The sequence below is a fragment of the Aspergillus japonicus genome, assembly GCF_003184785.1.
Source record: "Aspergillus japonicus CBS 114.51 unplaced genomic scaffold BO86scaffold_32, whole genome shotgun sequence".
Taxonomy (NCBI): Eukaryota; Fungi; Ascomycota; class Eurotiomycetes; order Eurotiales; family Aspergillaceae; genus Aspergillus; species Aspergillus japonicus.
The window spans coordinates 97,870-117,419 of NW_020291669.1; the positions used below are offsets into that span (position 1 = coordinate 97,870).

Here is a 19,550-nt window from a genome sequence, read left to right on the forward strand (position 1 = left end):
GCATAGCACACATAACATACACAGTACATACCTCAACCCACCTACCCACACCCACTCACGTACAGTACTCACTACAAGACCCTCCCCAACAAAAACAAAAACACACACAATCTAGACCCTCACACCATGCCAACAAGTGCGCAGCACACAACCCACAACCCGCATGAACAATATCTCCGCGCAGAACCCAGGAATCAGAAATCAGATGGCATGCATCTAATCTAAACCACGGCGAAAGGGTCTGGACTCTGCAGTGGACTCGCACCTTTTCCCGACCGGTCGCGGTCTAGATTCCGGGGGGCCACGAACGGACGGACGGACCCTCCAGAGTTCAAACATCTAGACCTTTTTGATTTACTGTCAGACTGTAGGTATAGGTATGTTGATCGGTTCGCAAATAGATAACTTGCTCGACAATCTATTTCGCAAAGCCTGATCTAGATCTTTTTGTGCTCTCGAAAGAGCAAGGGAAATCAGGTTGTGTTCTCTGTTCGCTTAAAAAGAAAAAAAAAAGGTCGTCTGATCGCAAAGGAAAAAGTGATGGTACCGAGTACGAGGGGCCGTAAGTTACCAACTACCTTACCACTAAGTTACAGGTGGGCAAGTCACCGAATGGGTGGGTGCTATTAATAGTATACAGTACGTATACTGTATATGTTTTTCCACCTCATACCTACCCGAGATAGTATGTATATGTACATTTTCTACTAAATCATGTACCGTACAGTGACATTGTCCTGCTGCTCCGCGGATTGTCTCAAACATGATGATGGGACCTGCTGAGTTCGAATTGAGGAGACAATTATGAGTAGCAAGGACACGTGTCGAAGCAGATGGTACTGCACACATCCCACCCAGCATCTTCTTACCCCGCTTCCAGTTGTGGGTCGACTTTGTGGCTCTCTAACATGTACTGTACACTATACTCGGTATCACGCTAAGTCCCAACCAATTGGTCACGTTATATGTCTCGTGACCATCGTGAGAAGGTAGGTGTCAACGTGACTCATGTCCTTGTGTCTCTTCTACTCGACACCATCTGGTACAGGTGGGCTAGTGCTGATGGATACAGATGGGCGCAGCAAGTTCCAAGGGAGCCGAGAGGAGAGGAAATCCACAATAGTACGCAGCGCGCTTCTCTAGCGGTGACCGGTGAACGAGAGACAGGGGAGTATAGGAGACCATGTGACAGATTGCAATTGGTCATTGATCTATATTACTGTCATATTTAGAGATAATCAAAACTGTATTTGTTTTGATGAAGAACCATTCCCGAACAATAATGCAGGCTTTTTACTTTCGAGGTGCGCACACCATACATCCATCCTCGCGAGATGCACCAGATCTCCGGGGTTAAGCGACGACTAGTCGCCCCCCTTCCCAAAAGTTCGGAATCAAGACAGAGTGCTTCATGCAGAATCGGCGCTGGGCGATCCAATCACGGCTTCCTGATATAGATTGTCAGCCACAATGGACCTTTGCTTTCAGCTCCGATTAGATTAAAACATACCCTTGCATTTTGGTAGAGTGGCGAGATACCGGTCCAGTGTTGGAACTAAGCACGCAAAATCTAGTCAGCCCTCGCGCAGAAAACAAGGATCCCTTAGAGTGAATCATACCTGGTACCAGCCTTGGCCAACGAGAACCTCCAGGCCGGGGATTGTGTGCCAGCCAGCGTCGGACGCCAGCTGCATCAGGGTCGTCACAGAAGGCTTGTAGGCCATCTCGAGGAGCACCCGCGGAACCTTCTCCACGGACTTGGCGATGTCAGCGTCAGCCTCCTGAGCACGTGTGAACATGTGGCACAGGGTCTCGCGCATGCCCGTGTCGATGGGCTTGTCGGCGGGGATAGTGCCAATGGCCACCTTGGGGATCGTGTCTAGCGACTCGGCAGACTCCACAATGCGAATGTTGTAGCTAGTAGGGAAGGTGGACACCATGGTCTCGAGCTTGGCCGGAGACCGTCCGACAATGTAGATGGGGGAGAAGCCCATGTTGTGAAGGGCGTAGATGGCTGCACGAGCCGTACCTCCACCACCGATGACCACGGCACTGGCATCTCCGTTGCAGCCGTACACACCAGCGTTGCGAAGGGACAGCGTCATCCCCTGCCAATCCGTATTGTAGCCCACCAAATGAGCAGGCTTGTCTTGACCAGCCGAAACGGGCACAATAGTGTTCACTGCGCCGATGATCTCAGCGTCAGAGGAAACCTCGTCCAGCAATGGCATAATGTCCAGCTTCAGAGGGATCGTGACCGAGGCACCTCCAAAATCAGGAGAGCGGATGAAATCCTTGACGTCCTCAGCGTTGGCCGTCTCTAGACGGCCATACTCGTGAGGGAGACCCGTCTGGGCGAAAAGCGTATTGTGAAGAGCCGGAGATCGAGACTGGGAGATCGGAGTTCCAAAGAGTGCGAACTTCTTAGGCTTGAGCTCGCCCATCAAGGAGAGCCCTTTGCGAATTTCGGTCGCAGAGAGCTGGCCCGGAGCAGCCTTGAATGGGAGACTGGGGTGAGACACCGGAGTCATGAAACCGTTCAAGATACGGCTGAGTTGTCCATTGTCGCCCATGTTGATGGCAATCACAGGGACATCATGTGCCTCTGCGGCCCACTGCTTGAATTTCCTCAAAGCAGTGTTGTCATCAAGGGTCTTAGCAACACCAACAAGCTTGATCACGTCGCCGTATTCAAGCGCGCGGTTGTAGTACTTGATCCAGGACATGTTGCCCCACGCAAGCTCTCCCTTGGGGTCGTGGTGAGAGGCAATGATCTTGGAATAGCCCTTTGATTCCGTGACCGAGCGCAGCAAATCATCAGGGAAAGCGATCTCCAGGTCTACGAACTCGGTACCAGACCGGATCGCAAGACGGTAGAGCTCTCTCGCCTCATCATAGGCGTTATCGGGGAAGCGACCACCTTGACTCTTGGTACGGATAGTGAAAATCAAAGGAAGTGAGGTCTGACTACGAAGGAACGACATCTGCTCGGCCACATAGTCGACCGAGGGAATCTCGTCATCCGAGGCCGGGTCCTTCAGCAGATCGACGCGTAATTCCACTGCATCAGAGCCTACACAGACTTCTTTCAGGATGTCGCTCGCTGACCGCAGATCAGGGAGAGTGAGAGAGACAAAGAACGAGTGCTCTTTACGCTTAATGATATCGAGACTGTCAATCTCTCCGGTAACGGCCTTCAAGAAACGTCTGAAGTCTTCAGACGCCCGAGCGAGACCTCCAGTGCTCGCCGTCTGACTGAAGTACTGCAAGTTACTGCACTCCTGGAACCAGGGCTTGCGACGCAACCACACACCCATCATGTCTTCAACATAGGCCGGGCGGGTACGATCGATTTGAAGGAAGTCCATAACCTGCTTGATGTCACGCAGAATGAGCAGGACATTGCCCTTGGTCTTGTGGTAGTCAGTAAGCAACTTCCTAGCCTCTGGAATCTCGACAATGCCACCCCCGCACGCGAACACGTATCCGGTCGCGCGTTCTTTCAGGGTGCGCTGCAGAAGATTGAGCTCGGCGTCTCTGAAGCCCTGCCAGCCTCGTTGCTTGATAAGCTCGGGAATCGTCATGCCTTCCGCCTTCTCAAGCTCGGTATCCAGATCCACGAAGGGCCGGTTCAAAGTCTTCGCAACCCACTGTCCACTGGTAGTCTTGCCCGCACCACGCATGCCGATGATGAAAACAGATGCGCTGGACTTCTCGGCTTGCGTGAGAGCCAAGACCTCTTCTTCCTTGAGCTCCTTACCCTCAAGCTTAACACCGAACAACTGCTTCAAGGCATCCCACCAGCCGGGCCAGGTCTTACCGACGCACTCACGCTCCAGGATCAAAGTCGACTGAGGGGTCACAAGAGAAAGGACACTGAAACTGTAAGCCACACGGTGGTCGTCATAACAGAAGATACCACCAGCAGGCTGGCGGAGAGTCGCCCGGTCAATACCATCGATCTCAAGCCCATCATCATGCTCACGACAGACGACACCGAACTTGGCAAGTTCATCCTTCATGGCCTTGATGCGGTTGCATTCCTTCACACGTTGGTTGGCGATACCGTAAATGCGAGTCGTGTGGTTCGAACCCTCACCACGAGCAACGGCTGCCAGCACTGACGCTCCGAGGAAAGCATCAGTCATGGGCTCCATGTCCACATTAGGCAATGGACGCAGGGCACCACCGGGTGCACCCGTAACAGTGGTCGAGGTATCAGTTTGCACAACGGTACAGCCCATAGGGCGCAGAACCTCCACTGCGAAGCGGGCGTCACCCTGCAGAGACTTCGAACCAATGTTGGGGACAGTACAGGTGGTGCCAGTCAGGGCAGCAATGGCCAGAGGGTAGGTAGCAGAGCTAGCATCACTCTCCACCACATACTCAGCAGGGTTGACATAGCGCCCCTGGGGGATGTGGTAGGTGTGCTCCTCAGTGGTGGACTTCTGGACGTCGATGCCGAAGGATCTCATCATCGCCGTGGTCATATCGATGTAGGGCTGCGAGATGGGCTTTCCGCCCACCAGCTTAAGGGTAACCGGCTCCTTGGCGTAAGGCGCGCACATAAGCAACGAAGACACATACTGCGATGAAACCTTGGCAGCAAGGTTGATTCTACCTCCGGCGAATCCGCCAGAGGCGGCGATCTTAAGAGGCAGACTGCCCTTGCTCTCCACGTATTCAACGGACGCACCGTTGGCGGTCAACGCATCAACCAAGTCACCGATAGGCCTTTGCTTCATGCGGTTGTTACCCGTAAGAATGTTGTAGTCAACATCGCCAGGCGTAGCAAGGGTAGCGGCCGTAGTGAGGAAGCGCGAAGCCGTTCCCGCATTACCAAGGTAAAGCGGCGTAGAGGTTGCTTGGAGATCACCCCCCTTGCCGTTCACCACGAGAACCTCCCCCTCCTCCTCCCAGGAGAAGGTACAAGCTCCCAGTCGCTCCAATGCGTTCAACATGACTTCAGTGTCGTCCGAGTGGAGCAGGTTCTTGATGCGACAGGTACCCGAACCGAGAGCAGCCAGGACCAATGCTCGGTTCGAGATACTCTTCGAGCCTGGAGGGGTACAGACGACATTTGAAGCCGGCGCGACGCCGGGGTACACCTCGATACTCGGAGCAAGAACGACACTGATGTCCTCGTTCGGAACAACGCTAGCCTTGGGCTCGTATGTGCGCCCGATAGCAGACAACAGAACGACCTTCTTCTTGGGACCGTCGTTCTTCTTATCCAGGGCCATGTTGAAGAGGAGCTGTTCGACGGAGCAGTGTTTTCCAGCAGTAAGCTTCCGGATGCGCGCATCCTTCAGAGACGTAGGCAATCCGTAGGCGGTAAGACACTTGACGATACGAGCGACCGCGACACCCTTCAAGATGCCAAGATGACGGGCCAATTCAGCCTCCTTGACCATACCAATGGCGACGCACTCACCGTGGAGGACCTGAGGGGTCAAAATGGCCTCGATGGCATGACCAATGGAGTGGCCCCAGTTCAACAGATTGCGAAGACCACCCTCACGCTCGTCAGCGGACACGACATAGGCCTTGTGACGAGCAGACGCCAGAATACGAGCCTTCATGATATCTTCGATTCCCTGGAAGCGACGCTGGCCAGGCTTGACCTCCTGGCGAACAGCCGACAGAATCACTTCTGCGTTGGCTTCCAGCGCAGTGAATTCTTCCTCACTCGAGATTGCTGCCGTCTTGATCACTTCCGCCATGCCATTGATGAACTCGCGCACGGGGAGGGTCTCCAAGAATTCGAGGTCAATGTAAATCCTGGTCGGTTGCCAGATCGTGCCAATCAAGTTCTTTCCCAGCGGTGTATCGATCGCAGTCTTCCCACCGATGGAGGAATCCACCATGGCGAGCAACGTCGTGGGTACTTGTACAATACGGACCCCGCGCATGTAGGTAGAAGCGACAAATCCAGTCAGGTCTCCAATGACACCTCCGCCAAGAGCAATGACTACTGTATCCCGGCCACATGGTGGGCTCTGACTCAACATCCAGTCCTCGATGGCGGCTTTCGTCTGTCTGGATTTGGACACTTCACCGGGGGCGACCTGGTAGATCAACAGACGCGGGGAGGGAGTAACGGTAGCGGCCACAGCATCGAAAGCCTTTTGGAACTCGGGAGTGTAGATAGAACCAATATTCGTGTCCGTGATGAGAACATAGGTGGTGGAGGAGCAATTGGTGATCAGGTCTTGCGCGACATAGTTGCGCCAGAGACCAAAGTCAGCAATGATGCTCTCCTGACCGAGAATGCTGATTTTCGTGGGTTCGGACATTTTGAGAACGGCTAAGAGTCGAAGAATATGTTAATTCGAGGGAAAAGACTGCGTTTGTGCTTAATTCATGCTGGGGAAATAGAATTGCAAATGTCCGTCAGGCGTAGGTCCGACGCGGACTTGACCGATGGCGACTTTTCTCGTGGGCGAGAATGTAAGATGCGATCGGAGAGACGAGAAAAAGAGGCGCTTGAGCCGAATGGATTGAGACGAAAAAGCAGCAAGAAGATAGAAGAGAAGAAAAGAGAGAGCGAGGGAAAAAAAGGACTTTAGTCGTACGTACCTCTCGAGCCCAATGACTCCGGCGAAGCGGACAGATTCCCCTCGGCGGCGGGGCTCGGCGGAGAGAGACCGAAGAAGGCGGGATGGAGGGGATGGAAGGGACAGCGGACACAAGAGAATGGAAAAGATAAGATGGAGGAATTGGAGAGAAGAAGGCAAGGGTACTTCTACCAAGAAATTGGAAAGAAGAATAAGGAATGAGGAGAAGGGGGAAGTCTGCAGCTCCACCCAATCCAGGCACGGTAGAAATGACTGACTGACTCACTCGTGTGTGCCATACACTTACCTCGATTACACAGAGAAAAGGAAAGAAAAAGGTGACCGCCTCCGATGTCGTCCTGCCGTCCCTCCGTCCCTAACTTACCGGCCACTAAAACTACGTACCGGTAGTCAATCTAGTCTAGTGCAGCTCAAATGCCTTGGCTCTCCGCTCACGATGGCATTCTTGTACACAGTCTACATATACACTCAACTCACCCTCTGGCCCAAATGCTCCTTGTGCGGATTTACTGTGTGTTGTACAGTACTTACTGTACAAACCCACGAACCACGAACCACGAACCCCCACAACTAGCTGAACGCAAGCTGATTGCCTTTCCCAGCTGCCGCAAGTGGGTATGAGTTTCGAACTACGATCGTCTACCAGATGAGCTCAAGTCGATCGGGTCCTAGAGTGGAGAGAATCTTAGCCCAGAATTGCTCGGATCTACATCATTGCTCGTTTGTCCTGTTTTCTAAACCACAGAGTAAATTCATGATCGAGGTCACCAGCTGAATGTTGTCCCTTTCAACGCCTGTCCCAAGTGCCCCAGTTCTTTAATTCCCATCATAGTTCTTATTTCGCATAGTTGCAACAGCAGCAGGAACTGTTCATGCAAATGGAGAAAACCGCAACCAAACGACAAAAAAACCCAAACAAAAACCCCCTCCCCCACCAAGGGTCGTACATAACATAAACTAAATCAGGTACGATCGGCAACTGAGACACAAATCCGAGCGGATCTGACCCTGGCCTTGAAAACACTAATAACGACCGTATCCACCACCAGAGCCTCGCGAAGAGTAATGGTCCCGGCCTTGATACCCTCCCCGGCCATACCCACCATTACCGCCGCCGCCGCCATGTCTACCCTGGTACTGATTACCAGAGTTGTTACCATAGGACCCTTGCTGATAGTAACCCTGCTGGCTTCGTCCGTAGTAATCGTAGTTGTTCCCGGGTGCGTTTTGGTGCTGCTGGCCCGAGTAGTGCCCGCCACGGTGGTAAGAACCACCACGGGGAGGAGGGGGCGGTCCTCGAGAATAGCCTCCATGTCCTGAGCCAGGAGGAGCCCAACCGGAAGACATGCCCATCGGCGCATTAGAATTGCCAGGGGGCGCGAATTTAGGGTCAAGGTGTGCTGCAAACGGGTTCGGGCGGTCGCTATCGTTTCGGTTGCTGGCATAGTTCATGCGACCGCCTCTGCCATTGCGGAAAGGTGCACCACCGAATGATCGACCCGAATGCTGAGCTCTGGATTTGACGGCTTGGATGTCCCCATTGTCGAGTGCCGGTTGCGGGAGCTTAACGCCTCGAAGAAGCATGGACTTGTGAATGTTCTTTGACTTGGGGATTTCGTAATTGACACTAAAAAAACGTCAGATCAGTACATTGACAACATCAAGAATGATATACTGGTTAGAAGTGAAGATGGTACTCACGTTAGAGATCGATCCTGCTCAAGAGACGGCATGCCATATTCCTCAAGGGACGACACCAGGGAGCTGTGTGGGATATATGTCTCGTTGCGCTCAACCTCGCCGGCCAGTCCTTCACTTGCCCGCATGTTGAGTTTGTACTTGGAGGCGCCCTGCCTCTTCGAATAGAAATTGGCAACGAGGTCTTGATATACAGGATGACTGTCAGCGATCATCAGTACTTCCTGACCAGGGGTGTTTCTAGCTTTCTCATCATCCGACAACAAAGGGTATTTTTTGGCCATGGCATCCAGTAACCGCTTTTCGTCGATAAACGGCAGCAAGACAACACCCTGCCAAGCGAATTTCTTGCCGTTCAAGTCAAGCGGGAAATCTTCCGGGTAGAAGTCGATGATTTCACTCTCGGGATCGCTCATCAGCGGGTGGAAGACTTCAGGGATGGCATGATTAGATGAAGCGGGCAGCACACCCATCAGTTGCTCGAAAGGTTTGAAGGGCGTTCCCTTTTCAAACGACAACTCCATTTCACCAATGTCCACGAAATCAGCCGCAAAGGGTGCGTAGTGGTACGGGTAATACCACGTCCATGAAGGACATCCTTGGAAATAATAAAGGAGAACCCAGGCCAAGCCTTCAGCATACGCCCGCGCGACCTTGTGACGGAACTCCTTGTCTTGCGGATCGACACCGAACTTTTGCTCATAGTATCGATCAGCATATCCCTCCTCCCAGAGACGAACATTGTCCGGTGGCATCTCATCGTCCTTGGGTGTGTTCGGGGAGTCCTTGCTTGGAGTCGCCGCAGCATCTGCTTCGGCCTTTCTTTTGCCGAGTACCGAAGGTGAGGTTTGATCCTGTTCCATCTTGTCGTCTGCTACTTCAGACTCCCCGGGTGTGGACTCCTCGTTCTCGTTCGATGCCGATGCCTCCTGCGAGCCTTGCATCATCTTGCTCTTGAGTATAGCGGCGGCACTCTTGTTAGCCATATTAGCCTTATACACTGCTCCACGGTTGACAACCATGCTGTGAGTCAATTGCCTCGCCTCCCGCGTTAGTTCTCCGCGAGCAGGTGTGATGAGCTCCACTCCACTTGGAGGTGCCGAGTCTGCGCTACCACGGGATCGGTTTGGAGTGGGTGATTCGTGAGTGTCATAGCTAGGTGAGCCTCTTCGCTGTCTTTTCGCCTGCTCTTCGCGACGCGCCTGGTCCTCCTGCTTGCGCCTCTTCTCGTTCGCAAGCTTTCTCTCTTCAGCTTGTCTACGACGGCGGAAGATAGCGTCTTCCTGCTTCGCCAGCCCTTGAAGAATAAGCTGAGCTCTCTTCAGGTCGACATGCCCATCTTGAGTCAAATATCCGCCCATGACGGGGATATTATCGCGCCAGATTGCGATTAACGTGTCGATGCCATTTTCGCGAATGTCTAATGATGGTAAGTGCGGAAGGAAGTCATTTCCTACGAAGAAGCACATGAAGACCCAATCGTCCAGGGCACGCTCCAGATCGAAGGGGAATGGCTGCTGCGGAACATACAGCTCAGCAGCAAGATACTCCCGTAGAATACCAACATTAAGCCAAATGAATGGTTTGAGCGAGGATCCTTTCTGCTTCTCATCAAACTCTCCACTCTTCTCCTTTGCCTGGCCTCTGCATTCCTCCGCTTTATGGCCGGGCTGGCCGCACAGACGACATGTCCGTGGCTTGGACTCCTGGAAGAACACATCCTCTCGCAGAACTCGGAAGTAAGGCTCATGAGTAGCAAGACCCAGCATAATCAAGTCTGCATCCAAACCGTAGATGACGTGGCGAGTGTTAGGATCATGCTCGGGATCCGCCCGCTGAGACCGGACAAACTCCATGATCTTGTGTTCTCCTTCACCTGGTACAGTCGCATCCGAGATAATAATTTTCAGCTATTAATTATAATTAGCGAATCCGCTCCCAAGAAGATAAAGAAACCTGGCTCATACCTTCTCCCAAGCCGGGTCGGTGTTGAGCTTGTAAGCAATCCAGTAGCGCAAAGCGGCAGCAAGAATATCCATGAAAGGAGTTCCGGGCGTGATAACATTGCTGTCCCAAGTCTTTTGAATAACCTGTTCCGAAAGATCCTCGTCCTGCTTGTTACCGTTCTGCTTCGCAAGCATCTTCCGGAACTCCTCCTTCTTCTCATCTGCCTCTCTAGCTTCTTGAGCCGAACGGAAACGACGTGCTCGTTGCTGGTTCATTTTCGCTCGTGGCGCAACTCCATCTAAATTGCGATAAGTGTTAACATGAGGCCGGATTCCAATGTAGAAGCAGGGTGATCGCGTTCTACTTACCGACAGCGATCATGAGGAGTTTTCTGGGCCGAACCATGTTGACCACCCTATCGGTATACTTGAAGATCTCGACCATCATCTCCTGTTCGTTCGCCGGAGGAGGCTTTCCTTCGGGATGAGTACAGGGGTGGACGATACCATTCATGTCTAGATATAGGTTGTCCATTTCATCGCCATTTGGATTGGGGCGCGTGGTGTCAACCGGAACCTCTTCGCCGTTGACCTCATAGGGAGTTTCCTCGATGACAGGAGAGATGATCTTTGGGTACTTGTTGGATAACCATCTGAAAAGCGCCGGGACACCCATGGCTGCTGGTGTCTATGAAACGAAAAGGTGGAAAGGTTCACAAATGAGATATGTAAGTTCAAATTGTTTCGCGGATGCGCTGCATCGGCTGTCTCGAGGCCTTAGATCGGCAAACGTAAATGGGGGTTCGAGTTGGGGACAAGATCGCGGTCGCGCGAGATTGTATTCAAGCGACAATTCCCACTTCACCCGGCCTGAGCAGCGAGACAAAGAAATGGGGCCGGTGAAAGGAGTGCGAAAGATGACGACGGCAAAAGGTCTTTGAAAGTCTCTGCGACAGTCAGCCGTTGACTTTTGAAAGAACCGGGGAGCCGGCGCTTCTCTTGTCGCGGTTCCGGATGCTTAGCGCGAGCCCTTGGCTCCGGGTCATTAGTCTATGGCTCTATGCAGCACCACCGCCGCCGAAGACGCCGCCTCTGGGTTAGGCTAGTTTAATTGAACTTAGCTGTCGGGACTAGTCCAGCTGCAGCTCCATAACGGAGAGAACAACTCAGCCGGTCCACGACTCCAACGCTAAGGTACCTATCAACTTCAACTTCTTTTTCACTCATACTCTCAAGACCACTCAATGCTTCTACACTTCTACGCCCACGGCCGGCGGTGACCATGAAATTACCAGTTAACTATTGCGATGTTCCGAATCCTCGAATCGCAGGCTCCGGCCAAACAAACGGCTACGGACACCATCAATACTCTCAGTAGTCGACTCCAGAGTGCCACTTTGTTGGAGGACCGAAGAGCCGCCATCCAAGGACTCAGAAGCTTTTCGAAAACTTACCCAGCTTCTGTTGCTTCGGGCGCACTGCGACCGTTGATCAGTTGTTTGAGAAATGACCGCGAAGATGTGGACACAATTAAGGTGGTCCTGGAGACTTTGTTGATGTTGTTCACTCCCGACGAGAATAGTGTTGGTCTCCTTTCTCTTTGACAATCCCTGAATATCTGAAGACGCTAACATAGTCTTGATTCAGCCCGAAGCGTCCGACGAAATCGCTCTCTGGTTATCAGACGAATTCACCCAGGTTCGGTGTTCGCTACGTGTTCCGTTGGGCATTGCTGACTGGGCGGAAGCGACAAGACAATATCACCGCGCTCCTCGATCTGTTAGATACACGCGACTTCTACTCTCGCCTCTATTCCCTGCAATTGATGTTTCAGATTTCTAGTGCGCGACCGGAAAGGACACAGGAGTGTATTCTGACTGCGCCTCTGGGTATCCCAAGACTCGTCAGCGCATTAGGAGACTCTCGAGAACCGGTGCGCAATGGTACGCTCCCTGCGGGATCGAGGACTTCTTTTCAAATTTCCGTGCTAATGCAAATTTCTATCCTTAGAGGCGTTGCTTCTTCTCATTGCGCTCACGCCAGCATCGGAGGAATTCCAGAAACTTGTTGCCTTCGAGAATGCATTCGATCTTATATTCTCCCTGATAGAGGCTGAAGGCGCATTGAATCATGGGTCGGAAGTCGTTGAAGATTGCCTCTCTTTACTTGCCAATCTTCTACGGCTCAACATTTCAAACCAGTCATACTTCCGTGAGACGGGTTGTGTCAAGCGACTAGCGAAGCTTCTTGCCGACGCAAATCAAGACCAGGAGTCTGAAGACCAGACACTGCAATGGACCTTCGCCCACCGTGATAAAAATATATGGGGACTGTTGGTCATTATCCAGCTTTTCCTTGTAAAGGGAGGAGTCAACACCCCCGCAAACCAGATGGCTTTCTGGAATCATGGCGTTATGGAGCAGGTGCTTAGCACAGCTTTCGGCCAGAGATTCAATGTAAACGTGACGGCTAAGGTTGGATTTCTTCAATCTATATTTCATTTAGCACGATGCTTACTGTCCTAGGCACTCGCAACATGCGCAGACCTTATCCGTGCAAACAAACCACTACAGGAAAGGTTCGGTGATGTGGAGGTAGTCTGGGGCCCACAAGAGGCCGATAATGCTGCTGCTAATGGCACCACGGAGGTCAAGCAGACTCAGCCGATCAATGTGATCGAAGCTTTGCTCAAATTGACACTAGAGCCTGCACCTATATCGCTCCTAGATGCACGTCTAGCTGCCTGTGAGTGTGTCAAGGCATTCTTTGCGAACCATTCTGGCATCCGCGTTCATGTATTGGGTCGGGCGATTCAAGGCCATGTCAGCGGCGAAGACCAGATTCCGAACATTCTATCCGTTCTGCTCACCCCACCAGAGTCTCGTGGAAACGCTGATCCTTATCAAACCTGGATGGCGGCTGTACTCATGTACCAGCTGCTTTGGGAGAACCCCGAAGCAAAGGAAATCGCTATGGGAGTGACCGAGGGTGATGCTGAACAGGGCGAAGAAGTGGTCACCTGTATTCAGACTATAGTGGGCAACCTGATCACCGGCTTGCAGCGCGGCGATGATGAGCGTATCACCCTTGGATATTTAATGTTGCTTTGCGGCTGGCTATATGAGGAGCCAGATGCTGTGAATGATTTTCTGGGCGAGGGCAGCAGCATTCAGAGTCTACTTCAAGAGGTCAAACACCGTGGGGTTTCCAATGTGCTTGTGCCTGGCCTCTGCACAATCCTACTGGGAATTATATATGAATTCTCCTCAAAAGACTCGCCTATACCTCGCAAGACATTGCACAAGTTGATTCTCGATCAATTGGGGAGAGAACAATACATTGACCGGATCACCCGGTTTAGAGAAGCTCCCTTGGTACGTGACTTCGAGGTCCTCCCACAAACAGTTGGAGCCCAATCCGATGGCGGACTGCCGGAGATCTATTTCGATCGGGCCTTCATCGAATTCTTGAAGGACAATTTCAGTCGTTTAACTCGTGCAATCGACCGAGAGCCCGAACTGGAGATATCCATCATCACCAACGGTGTCGAAAGAGGTGTATCACGTGAGCTAGTTGATACTCTTCGAGCGGAAATCGAAGAGAAAGGAAATGTAGTCCAGAAGCTGGAAGAGGACCTGCTTGCTTTGCAGTCAAAGTTTGAGCAAGAGCAAGCAGAACACCGGAAGACTCGGGATTCTACTGCTGTAGAGTCCACCAAATTACAGCAAGTTACCGAATCGCTCAAAAGAAGCCACGAGAAGGATATCGCGGCGTTGAAGGAGCAGCAGAAGCGCGACCAAAACGAACTCTCAAAGAAGCATGAGGAGCAGATTCGAGCTTGCGAAAAACGCCTTAAGGAAACTGCAGCTGATTACGAAAGGCAGCTCTATCACGCCAAGAAGCACCATGACGGCGAGGCAGCTGATCTACGGAAGCATATCCGGTCTCTGGAAACCGACCTTGCTCGAGTTCGAGATCAGCATGTAGGCGAGATTGCTAAATTGAAGGCAACGATTCAGAAATTGAGTTCCGAGGCTGAAAAGATCAAGGCGCAGCATGTGGCTGAAGTTCTAGACCTCAACAGCACGATCCAATCTCTGCAGTCGGGACTCGAATCCAACAAAGAACAACACACCGCTGAAATGTCTGAGTTGCAAAAGACAGCCGGCAAAATGCAGTCCGAGCTCGAGTTGAATAAGCAAAAGCATGCATCAGAGTTGTCTTACCTGAATAAGACAATCGAGGACCTGCGGTCTCAGCTAGAAGTTAGCGAAGAGAAGCACGCAGAACTTTCAGCGCAGAGCGAGACGATTAGTACTCTCCAGTCCGAAATTGATGCACAGAAAGGAAAACACGCCGAGGAGTTATCTTCTCTGAACAAGACGATCAAGGACCTTCAATCCGCACTGCAAGCCAGTGAAGAGAAGCATGCAGCAGAGTTGTCCGCTCAGAGCTCTACTTCAACTACGCTGCAATCTGAACTCGATTCGCAGAAGGCGAAGCATGGCGAGGAAATGTCTGACTTGAACAAAACGATTGATGGTCTACGATCTAAGCATGACGCGGCTAAAGAGAAGCATGCTGAATCACTGTCTGAGCTGCAAAAAACAATCGACGACCTTCAATCCACGCTCGATACGGATAGAGAGAAGCATGCAAAGTCGCTGTCTGAGCTGCAGAAAACAATTGAGGACCTCCAGTCGGGCAGCGGTGCCAACACCGAGAAGCACGCTCATGAAGTGTCTGGCCTCAATGACACAATTCAGACTCTGAAGTTGGATATTGACAAGATCAAGCAGCAACACAAGGCCGAAATTGCCGAGCATGAGACCACCAAGCAAGGGCTACAGTCCGAGTTGAAGTCGACCATCGAGAAATCTACGCATGACCTGCAATCCGCGCGCGATGACAGCTCGGACAAACACGCTGCGCTAGAAAAGAGGATTGAGAAGGCGGAGAGCGAGGTCGAGCAGGCTAAAGCAGAAGCTCAGAAGACGGCAACAGCCCTGGAAGCTTTACGGAAAGAGCTGGAGAAGGCCCGGTCCGAGGCCAGCGAGAAGGAAGAAGCACGCCAGGCGGCACAGTCCGAATTAGAAGATCTTCTCATTGTCTTCGGGGACCTCGAAGCGAAGAGAAGCCAGGATAAGGTGAGTCACCCCTTTACTCAAATCCTGAAGTGCATGTAAGTGACTCATTGATTTCTTTCAGCAACGCCTGAAGGATCTCGGACAAGAAGTGTCTGAAGCGGAAGATGAGGACGAAGATGAAGATGACGAGGAGGAGGAGGATGAAGAGGATGAGTAGGTTGCAGCGTCGAGGAAGCTGGACTATGCATCAGTCCTCAATGTCGTCGATGATAGACAAAATAAGATTCCGTAGATATCCATGATCAGTTTGGTGCAGCTGGTTCAGGGTCCAGTGTAGAAGAGCTAGGCATATGTGGATAATAAGTATTGTGGCTACTTACTAGGAGCCTTGAGTCGCGGCACGCCTCATTCCGGCGGCAGGCGGGGCACGCACTAGGCGGGTTGGTTTCCTTTGTGCAGCTTGGCTAAAATTCCAACCGCGGGGTGACTCACGACTTTATCGTGCGCACGACTCTATTTCTACCCCGCGGCCATCCCTCCTTGCGCAGATCGCATCGATTGCAGCCTCCCCTCCCCCTCCTTTCTGACGACCGCACTCACCTGCTCGTCATGTCCATTGATTTTCCTCGTGAAGAGGAGGCCATCCTCAAGAGGTGGAGGGAGATCAACGCTTTCCGGAGACAGGTCGAGCTCTCCGAGGGCCGCGAACCTTACACCTTCTACGATGGCCCTCCATTTGCGACTGGCCTTCCTCACTACGGTCACTTGCTTGCCTCGACCATCAAGGATATTATTCCCCGTTATTGGTCTATGAAGGGTCACTATGTCGAGCGTCGGTTCGGCTGGGATACCCATGGTGTTCCCATCGAGTATGAGATTGACAAGAAGCTGGGAATGTCGGGTCTGGAAGCCGTCCAGAAGATCGGAATTGAGAAATACAACGAGGAGTGTCGAGCCATTGTCATGAGATTCGCCTCGGAATGGCGTGAGACTATCGAGCGACTAGGTCGCTGGATTGACTTCGACAATGACTACAAGGTAGGTCTTTGCTATATTGGTTTCTTGTCTTCATTTCGCTTGAACATCTCGACATCCAAAGCATTATCCAGTTTCAAGAGTATTTTCTAATCATTTTTTGTATAGACCATGAATGCCAGCTTCATGGAGTCTATCTGGTGGGTTTTCAAGCAGTTGTTCGACAAGGGTCTTGTTTACCGCGGCTACCGTGTCATGCCTTACTCGACTGCCCTCAACACCCCCCTCAGTAACTTTGAGGCCCAGCAGAACTACAAGGATGTTCAGGATCCTGCCGTCGTGGTCACATTCCCCCTCGTGAACGACCCTGAGACTGCACTTCTTGCCTGGACGACCACGCCGTGGACTCTTCCTTCCAACATCGCTCTCGCAGTCAACCCCAACTTTGAATACATTAAAATCCTTGACGAAGCCTCCGGAAAGCACTACGTCCTCCTTGAGTCCCTGCTCCGCACCCTGTACAAGGACCCTAAGAAGGCCAAATTCAAGATTGTCGACCGTTTCAAGGGTGAACACATGAAGGACTGGAAGTACCAGCCTCTCTTCGACTACTTCTACGAAGAATTCAAGGAATTCGGCTTCCGTGTCTTGACCGCTGATTATGTGACTGCCGAGGATGGTACTGGTATCGTTCACCAAGCCCCAGCTTTTGGTGAGGACGATTACAAGGTTTCCGTGGAACATGGTGTCATCAACGAGGATCGCAGCCCTCCCAACCCTGTCGACGAAACTGGTTGCTACACCGCTGAGGTGAAGGATTTCGAAGGGCAGCACGTGAAGGCCGCTGATAGGGCCATCATCAAGCACCTGAAGGCAGCTGGTCGCTTGATCGTTGACAGCCAGATCACCCACAGCTACCCCTTCTGCTGGCGCTCCGATACTCCCTTGATCTACAGAGCCGTGCCTGCATGGTTCGTCAAGATCGGCCCTATCATCCCGCAGATGCTTCAAGGTATCGAGGAATCCCATTGGGTGCCTAGTTTCGTGAAGGAACGCCGATTCTCTAGCTGGATTCAGAATGCGCGTGATTGGAACATCTCCCGCAATCGCTTCTGGGGTACTCCCCTCCCCCTGTGGGTCAGCGAGGACTTCAAGGAAGTCGTTGCGGTTGGTAGTGTCGAAGAGTTGAAGCAGCTTAGCGGCTACGAGGGAGAGCTCACTGACCTTCACCGTGATAAGGTTGACCACATCACTATTCCAAGCAAGCAGGGCAAGGGTGTCCTTCGCCGTGTGAGCGAAGTGTTTGACTGCTGGTTCGAGTCAGGTAGCATGCCCTACGCTTCTCAGCACTATCCTTTTGAGAACAAGGACCAGTTCGAGAAGAGCTTCCCTGGTGACTTCATCGCGGAAGGTCTGGACCAAACCCGTGGTTGGTTCTACACTCTCACGGTGCTGGGAACTCACCTTTTCGGCAAGCTCCCCTTCAAGAACTGTGTCGTCAATGGTATTGTTCTTGCGGAAGATGGAAAGAAGATGTCGAAACGTCTGAAGAACTACCCTGATCCGTCTTTGGTGATGGACAAATATGGCTCGGACGCCCTGAGACTGTATCTGATCAACTCTCCCGTTGTGCGAGCAGAGCCCCTCCGATTCAAGGAATCCGGTGTCAAGGAGATTGTTGCCAAGGTTCTTCTTCCTCTGTGGAACAGTTATAAATTCTTCGAGGGACAAGCTGCTCTCTTCAAGAAGACCCAGGGCTTCGACTACGTCTTTGACCCCAAGGCGGAAGCCACCAACACCAATGTCATGGATCGCTGGATTCTGGCCAGCTGCCAGAGTCTTCTCAAGTTCGTGAACGAAGAGATGGCAGGATACCGTTTGTACACTGTGGTCCCTCGCCTGCTTGGCTTGATCGACAACACCACCAACTGGTACATCCGATTCAACCGCAGACGTTTGAAGGGTGAGAACGGTGTTGATGACACCCAGCACGCCCTGAACACCCTCTTCGAGGTCTTGTACACTCTGGTCAGGGGGTTGGCCCCTTTCACTCCCTTCCTCACCGACACTATCTACTTGAAGCTCCTGCCCCACATTCCCGAGGCTCTCCGAGCTGAGGATAGCCGCAGTGTCCACTTCCTCCCCTTCCCCGAAGTGCGTGAGGAGCTTTTCGACGAGGTCGTGGAGAGAAGAGTTGGCCGGATGCAGAAGGTCATTGAAATGGCTCGTACCTCTCGTGAACGACGAAACATCGGTCTGAAGACTCCTTTGAAGACGCTTGTCGTCATCCACCAGGACGAGCAGTACCTGGAAGATGTCAGGTCTCTACAGAGCTACATTCTGGAGGAACTCAACGTTCTTGAGCTTGTTCTTTCTTCTGACGAGGCTAAATACAATGTCCAGTACAGTGTTTCGGCTGACTGGCCTACCCTCGGCAAGAAGTTGAAGAAGGATGTCCAGAAGGTCAAGAAGGCATTGCCCTCGCTGACCAGTGAAGACGTCAAGAAGTTCGTCGCTGAAAAGAAGATGCTCGTGGACGGCATTGAGCTTATCGAGGGCGATCTTGTTGTGAAGAAGGGTCTCAAGGAGGATTCCTCGTCGGTGAACATGGAATCAAACACAGATAATGAGCTCGTGACCATCCTGGACGCGAACTTGTATCCCGACCTTGCCGAGCAAGGATTGGGCCGTGAGATCATCAACCGCCTGCAGCGTCTCCGCAAGAAGGCCGGTCTGGTGCCCACCGACGACGTGAAAATGGAGTACGTGGTTCTGTCCGACCCCGAAGACATTGGTATCAACAAGGCGTTTGAGACGCAGGCCAAGGCTATCGAAAAGGTTGTGCGCAGACCGCTTGAGCGCCACGAGCTTGTCGACGGCAAGCTGCCAAGCGGCGAAGAGCCTCAGATGATCATCCAGGAAGAACAAGAAGTCCAGAAGGCCACCTTCTTGTTGCGGTTGCTGAAGCTGTAGAACTTTTGGCCAACTTAAGATGTGCAACGACAACAGTTAGATTCATACAATTCCCAGTGGTTTCTTTTTTCCCCGTTATGAGATAAAATGAGCTCTTCGCTATCCCAATTTATTACACGAACATCTTCGTCTTTTATCATTCAGACATAATGCATGCTCAGCCAGTCCAAATACGCCTAATAAACCCTCCGTTCTGTCGCCCAATACAGTTCAGTTAAATTAAACCTTCTTTGAGGCCGCCTGTAGCACATAAATCAGTCATCTATTCATCCGAGAGTGACGGGATTCCACTC

The 19,550-nt window shown here is 52.1% G+C and overlaps 4 protein-coding genes across 4 annotated transcripts; 2 read left to right on the top strand and 2 right to left on the bottom strand.

Annotated features, from left to right (window-relative positions):
* Positions 1 to 1,204: 1,204 nt before the first annotated feature.
* On the bottom strand, positions 1,205 to 6,564 carry BO86DRAFT_390077 (pentafunctional protein ARO1). Its single transcript, XM_025672301.1, has 3 exons — positions 1,620 to 6,564; positions 1,511 to 1,555; positions 1,205 to 1,448 (listed from the first exon to the last, which is right to left on the bottom strand). Exons 1-3 carry the CDS (start codon positions 6,294 to 6,296, stop codon positions 1,410 to 1,412), a joined length of 4,761 nt encoding a protein of 1,586 aa, XP_025526592.1. The 5' UTR covers positions 6,297 to 6,564; the 3' UTR covers positions 1,205 to 1,409.
* A 704-nt stretch (positions 6,565 to 7,268) lies between these two features.
* rat1 (5'->3' exoribonculease Dhp1) lies at positions 7,269 to 8,215 on the bottom strand. The gene has a single exon (XM_025666020.1). It carries the CDS (start codon positions 8,160 to 8,162, stop codon positions 7,602 to 7,604), a length of 561 nt encoding a protein of 186 aa, XP_025526593.1. The 5' UTR covers positions 8,163 to 8,215; the 3' UTR covers positions 7,269 to 7,601.
* Positions 8,216 to 11,338: 3,123 nt separating this feature from the next.
* Positions 11,339 to 12,470, top strand: BO86DRAFT_122298 (putative intracellular protein transport protein (UsoA)). The gene is made up of 4 exons (XM_025666021.1): positions 11,339 to 11,659; positions 11,877 to 11,920; positions 11,970 to 12,155; positions 12,233 to 12,470. Exons 1-4 carry the CDS (start codon positions 11,530 to 11,532, stop codon positions 12,326 to 12,328), a joined length of 456 nt encoding a protein of 151 aa, XP_025526594.1. The 5' UTR covers positions 11,339 to 11,529; the 3' UTR covers positions 12,329 to 12,470.
* Positions 12,471 to 15,798: 3,328 nt separating this feature from the next.
* On the top strand, positions 15,799 to 19,392 carry BO86DRAFT_456975 (isoleucine--tRNA ligase ILS1). The gene is made up of 2 exons (XM_025677195.1): positions 15,799 to 16,347; positions 16,453 to 19,392. The coding sequence occupies exons 1-2, from the start codon at positions 15,919 to 15,921 to the stop codon at positions 19,255 to 19,257; spliced, it is 3,234 nt and encodes a 1,077-aa protein (XP_025526595.1). The 5' UTR covers positions 15,799 to 15,918; the 3' UTR covers positions 19,258 to 19,392.
* The last annotated feature ends 158 nt before the right edge of the window (positions 19,393 to 19,550 follow it).

Bases quoted from the DNA above. Each gene is read 5' to 3' on its own strand.
- rat1 (XM_025666020.1), bottom strand. From the start codon at position 8,162: ATGCTTCTTCGAGGCGTTAAGCTCCCGCAACCGGCACTCGACAATGGG.
- BO86DRAFT_390077 (XM_025672301.1), bottom strand. From the start codon at position 6,296: ATGTCCGAACCCACGAAAATCAGCATTCTCGGTCAGGAGAGCATCATT. The intron at 1,556-1,619 runs GTATGATTCACT...TTGCGTGCTTAG, and splicing joins TTGGCCAAGGCTGGTACCAG to TTCCAACACTGGACCGGTAT. The intron at 1,449-1,510 runs GTATGTTTTAAT...AATCTATATCAG, and splicing joins CACTCTACCAAAATGCAAGG to GAAGCCGTGATTGGATCGCC.
- BO86DRAFT_456975 (XM_025677195.1), top strand. From the start codon at position 15,919: ATGTCCATTGATTTTCCTCGTGAAGAGGAGGCCATCCTCAAGAGGTGG. The intron at 16,348-16,452 runs GTAGGTCTTTGC...TTTTTTGTATAG, and splicing joins ACTTCGACAATGACTACAAG to ACCATGAATGCCAGCTTCAT.
- BO86DRAFT_122298 (XM_025666021.1), top strand. From the start codon at position 11,530: ATGTTCCGAATCCTCGAATCGCAGGCTCCGGCCAAACAAACGGCTACG. The intron at 11,660-11,876 runs GCTTTTCGAAAA...TTCAGCCCGAAG, and splicing joins CGCCATCCAAGGACTCAGAA to CGTCCGACGAAATCGCTCTC. The intron at 12,156-12,232 runs GTGCGCAATGGT...TTCTATCCTTAG, and splicing joins TAGGAGACTCTCGAGAACCG to AGGCGTTGCTTCTTCTCATT.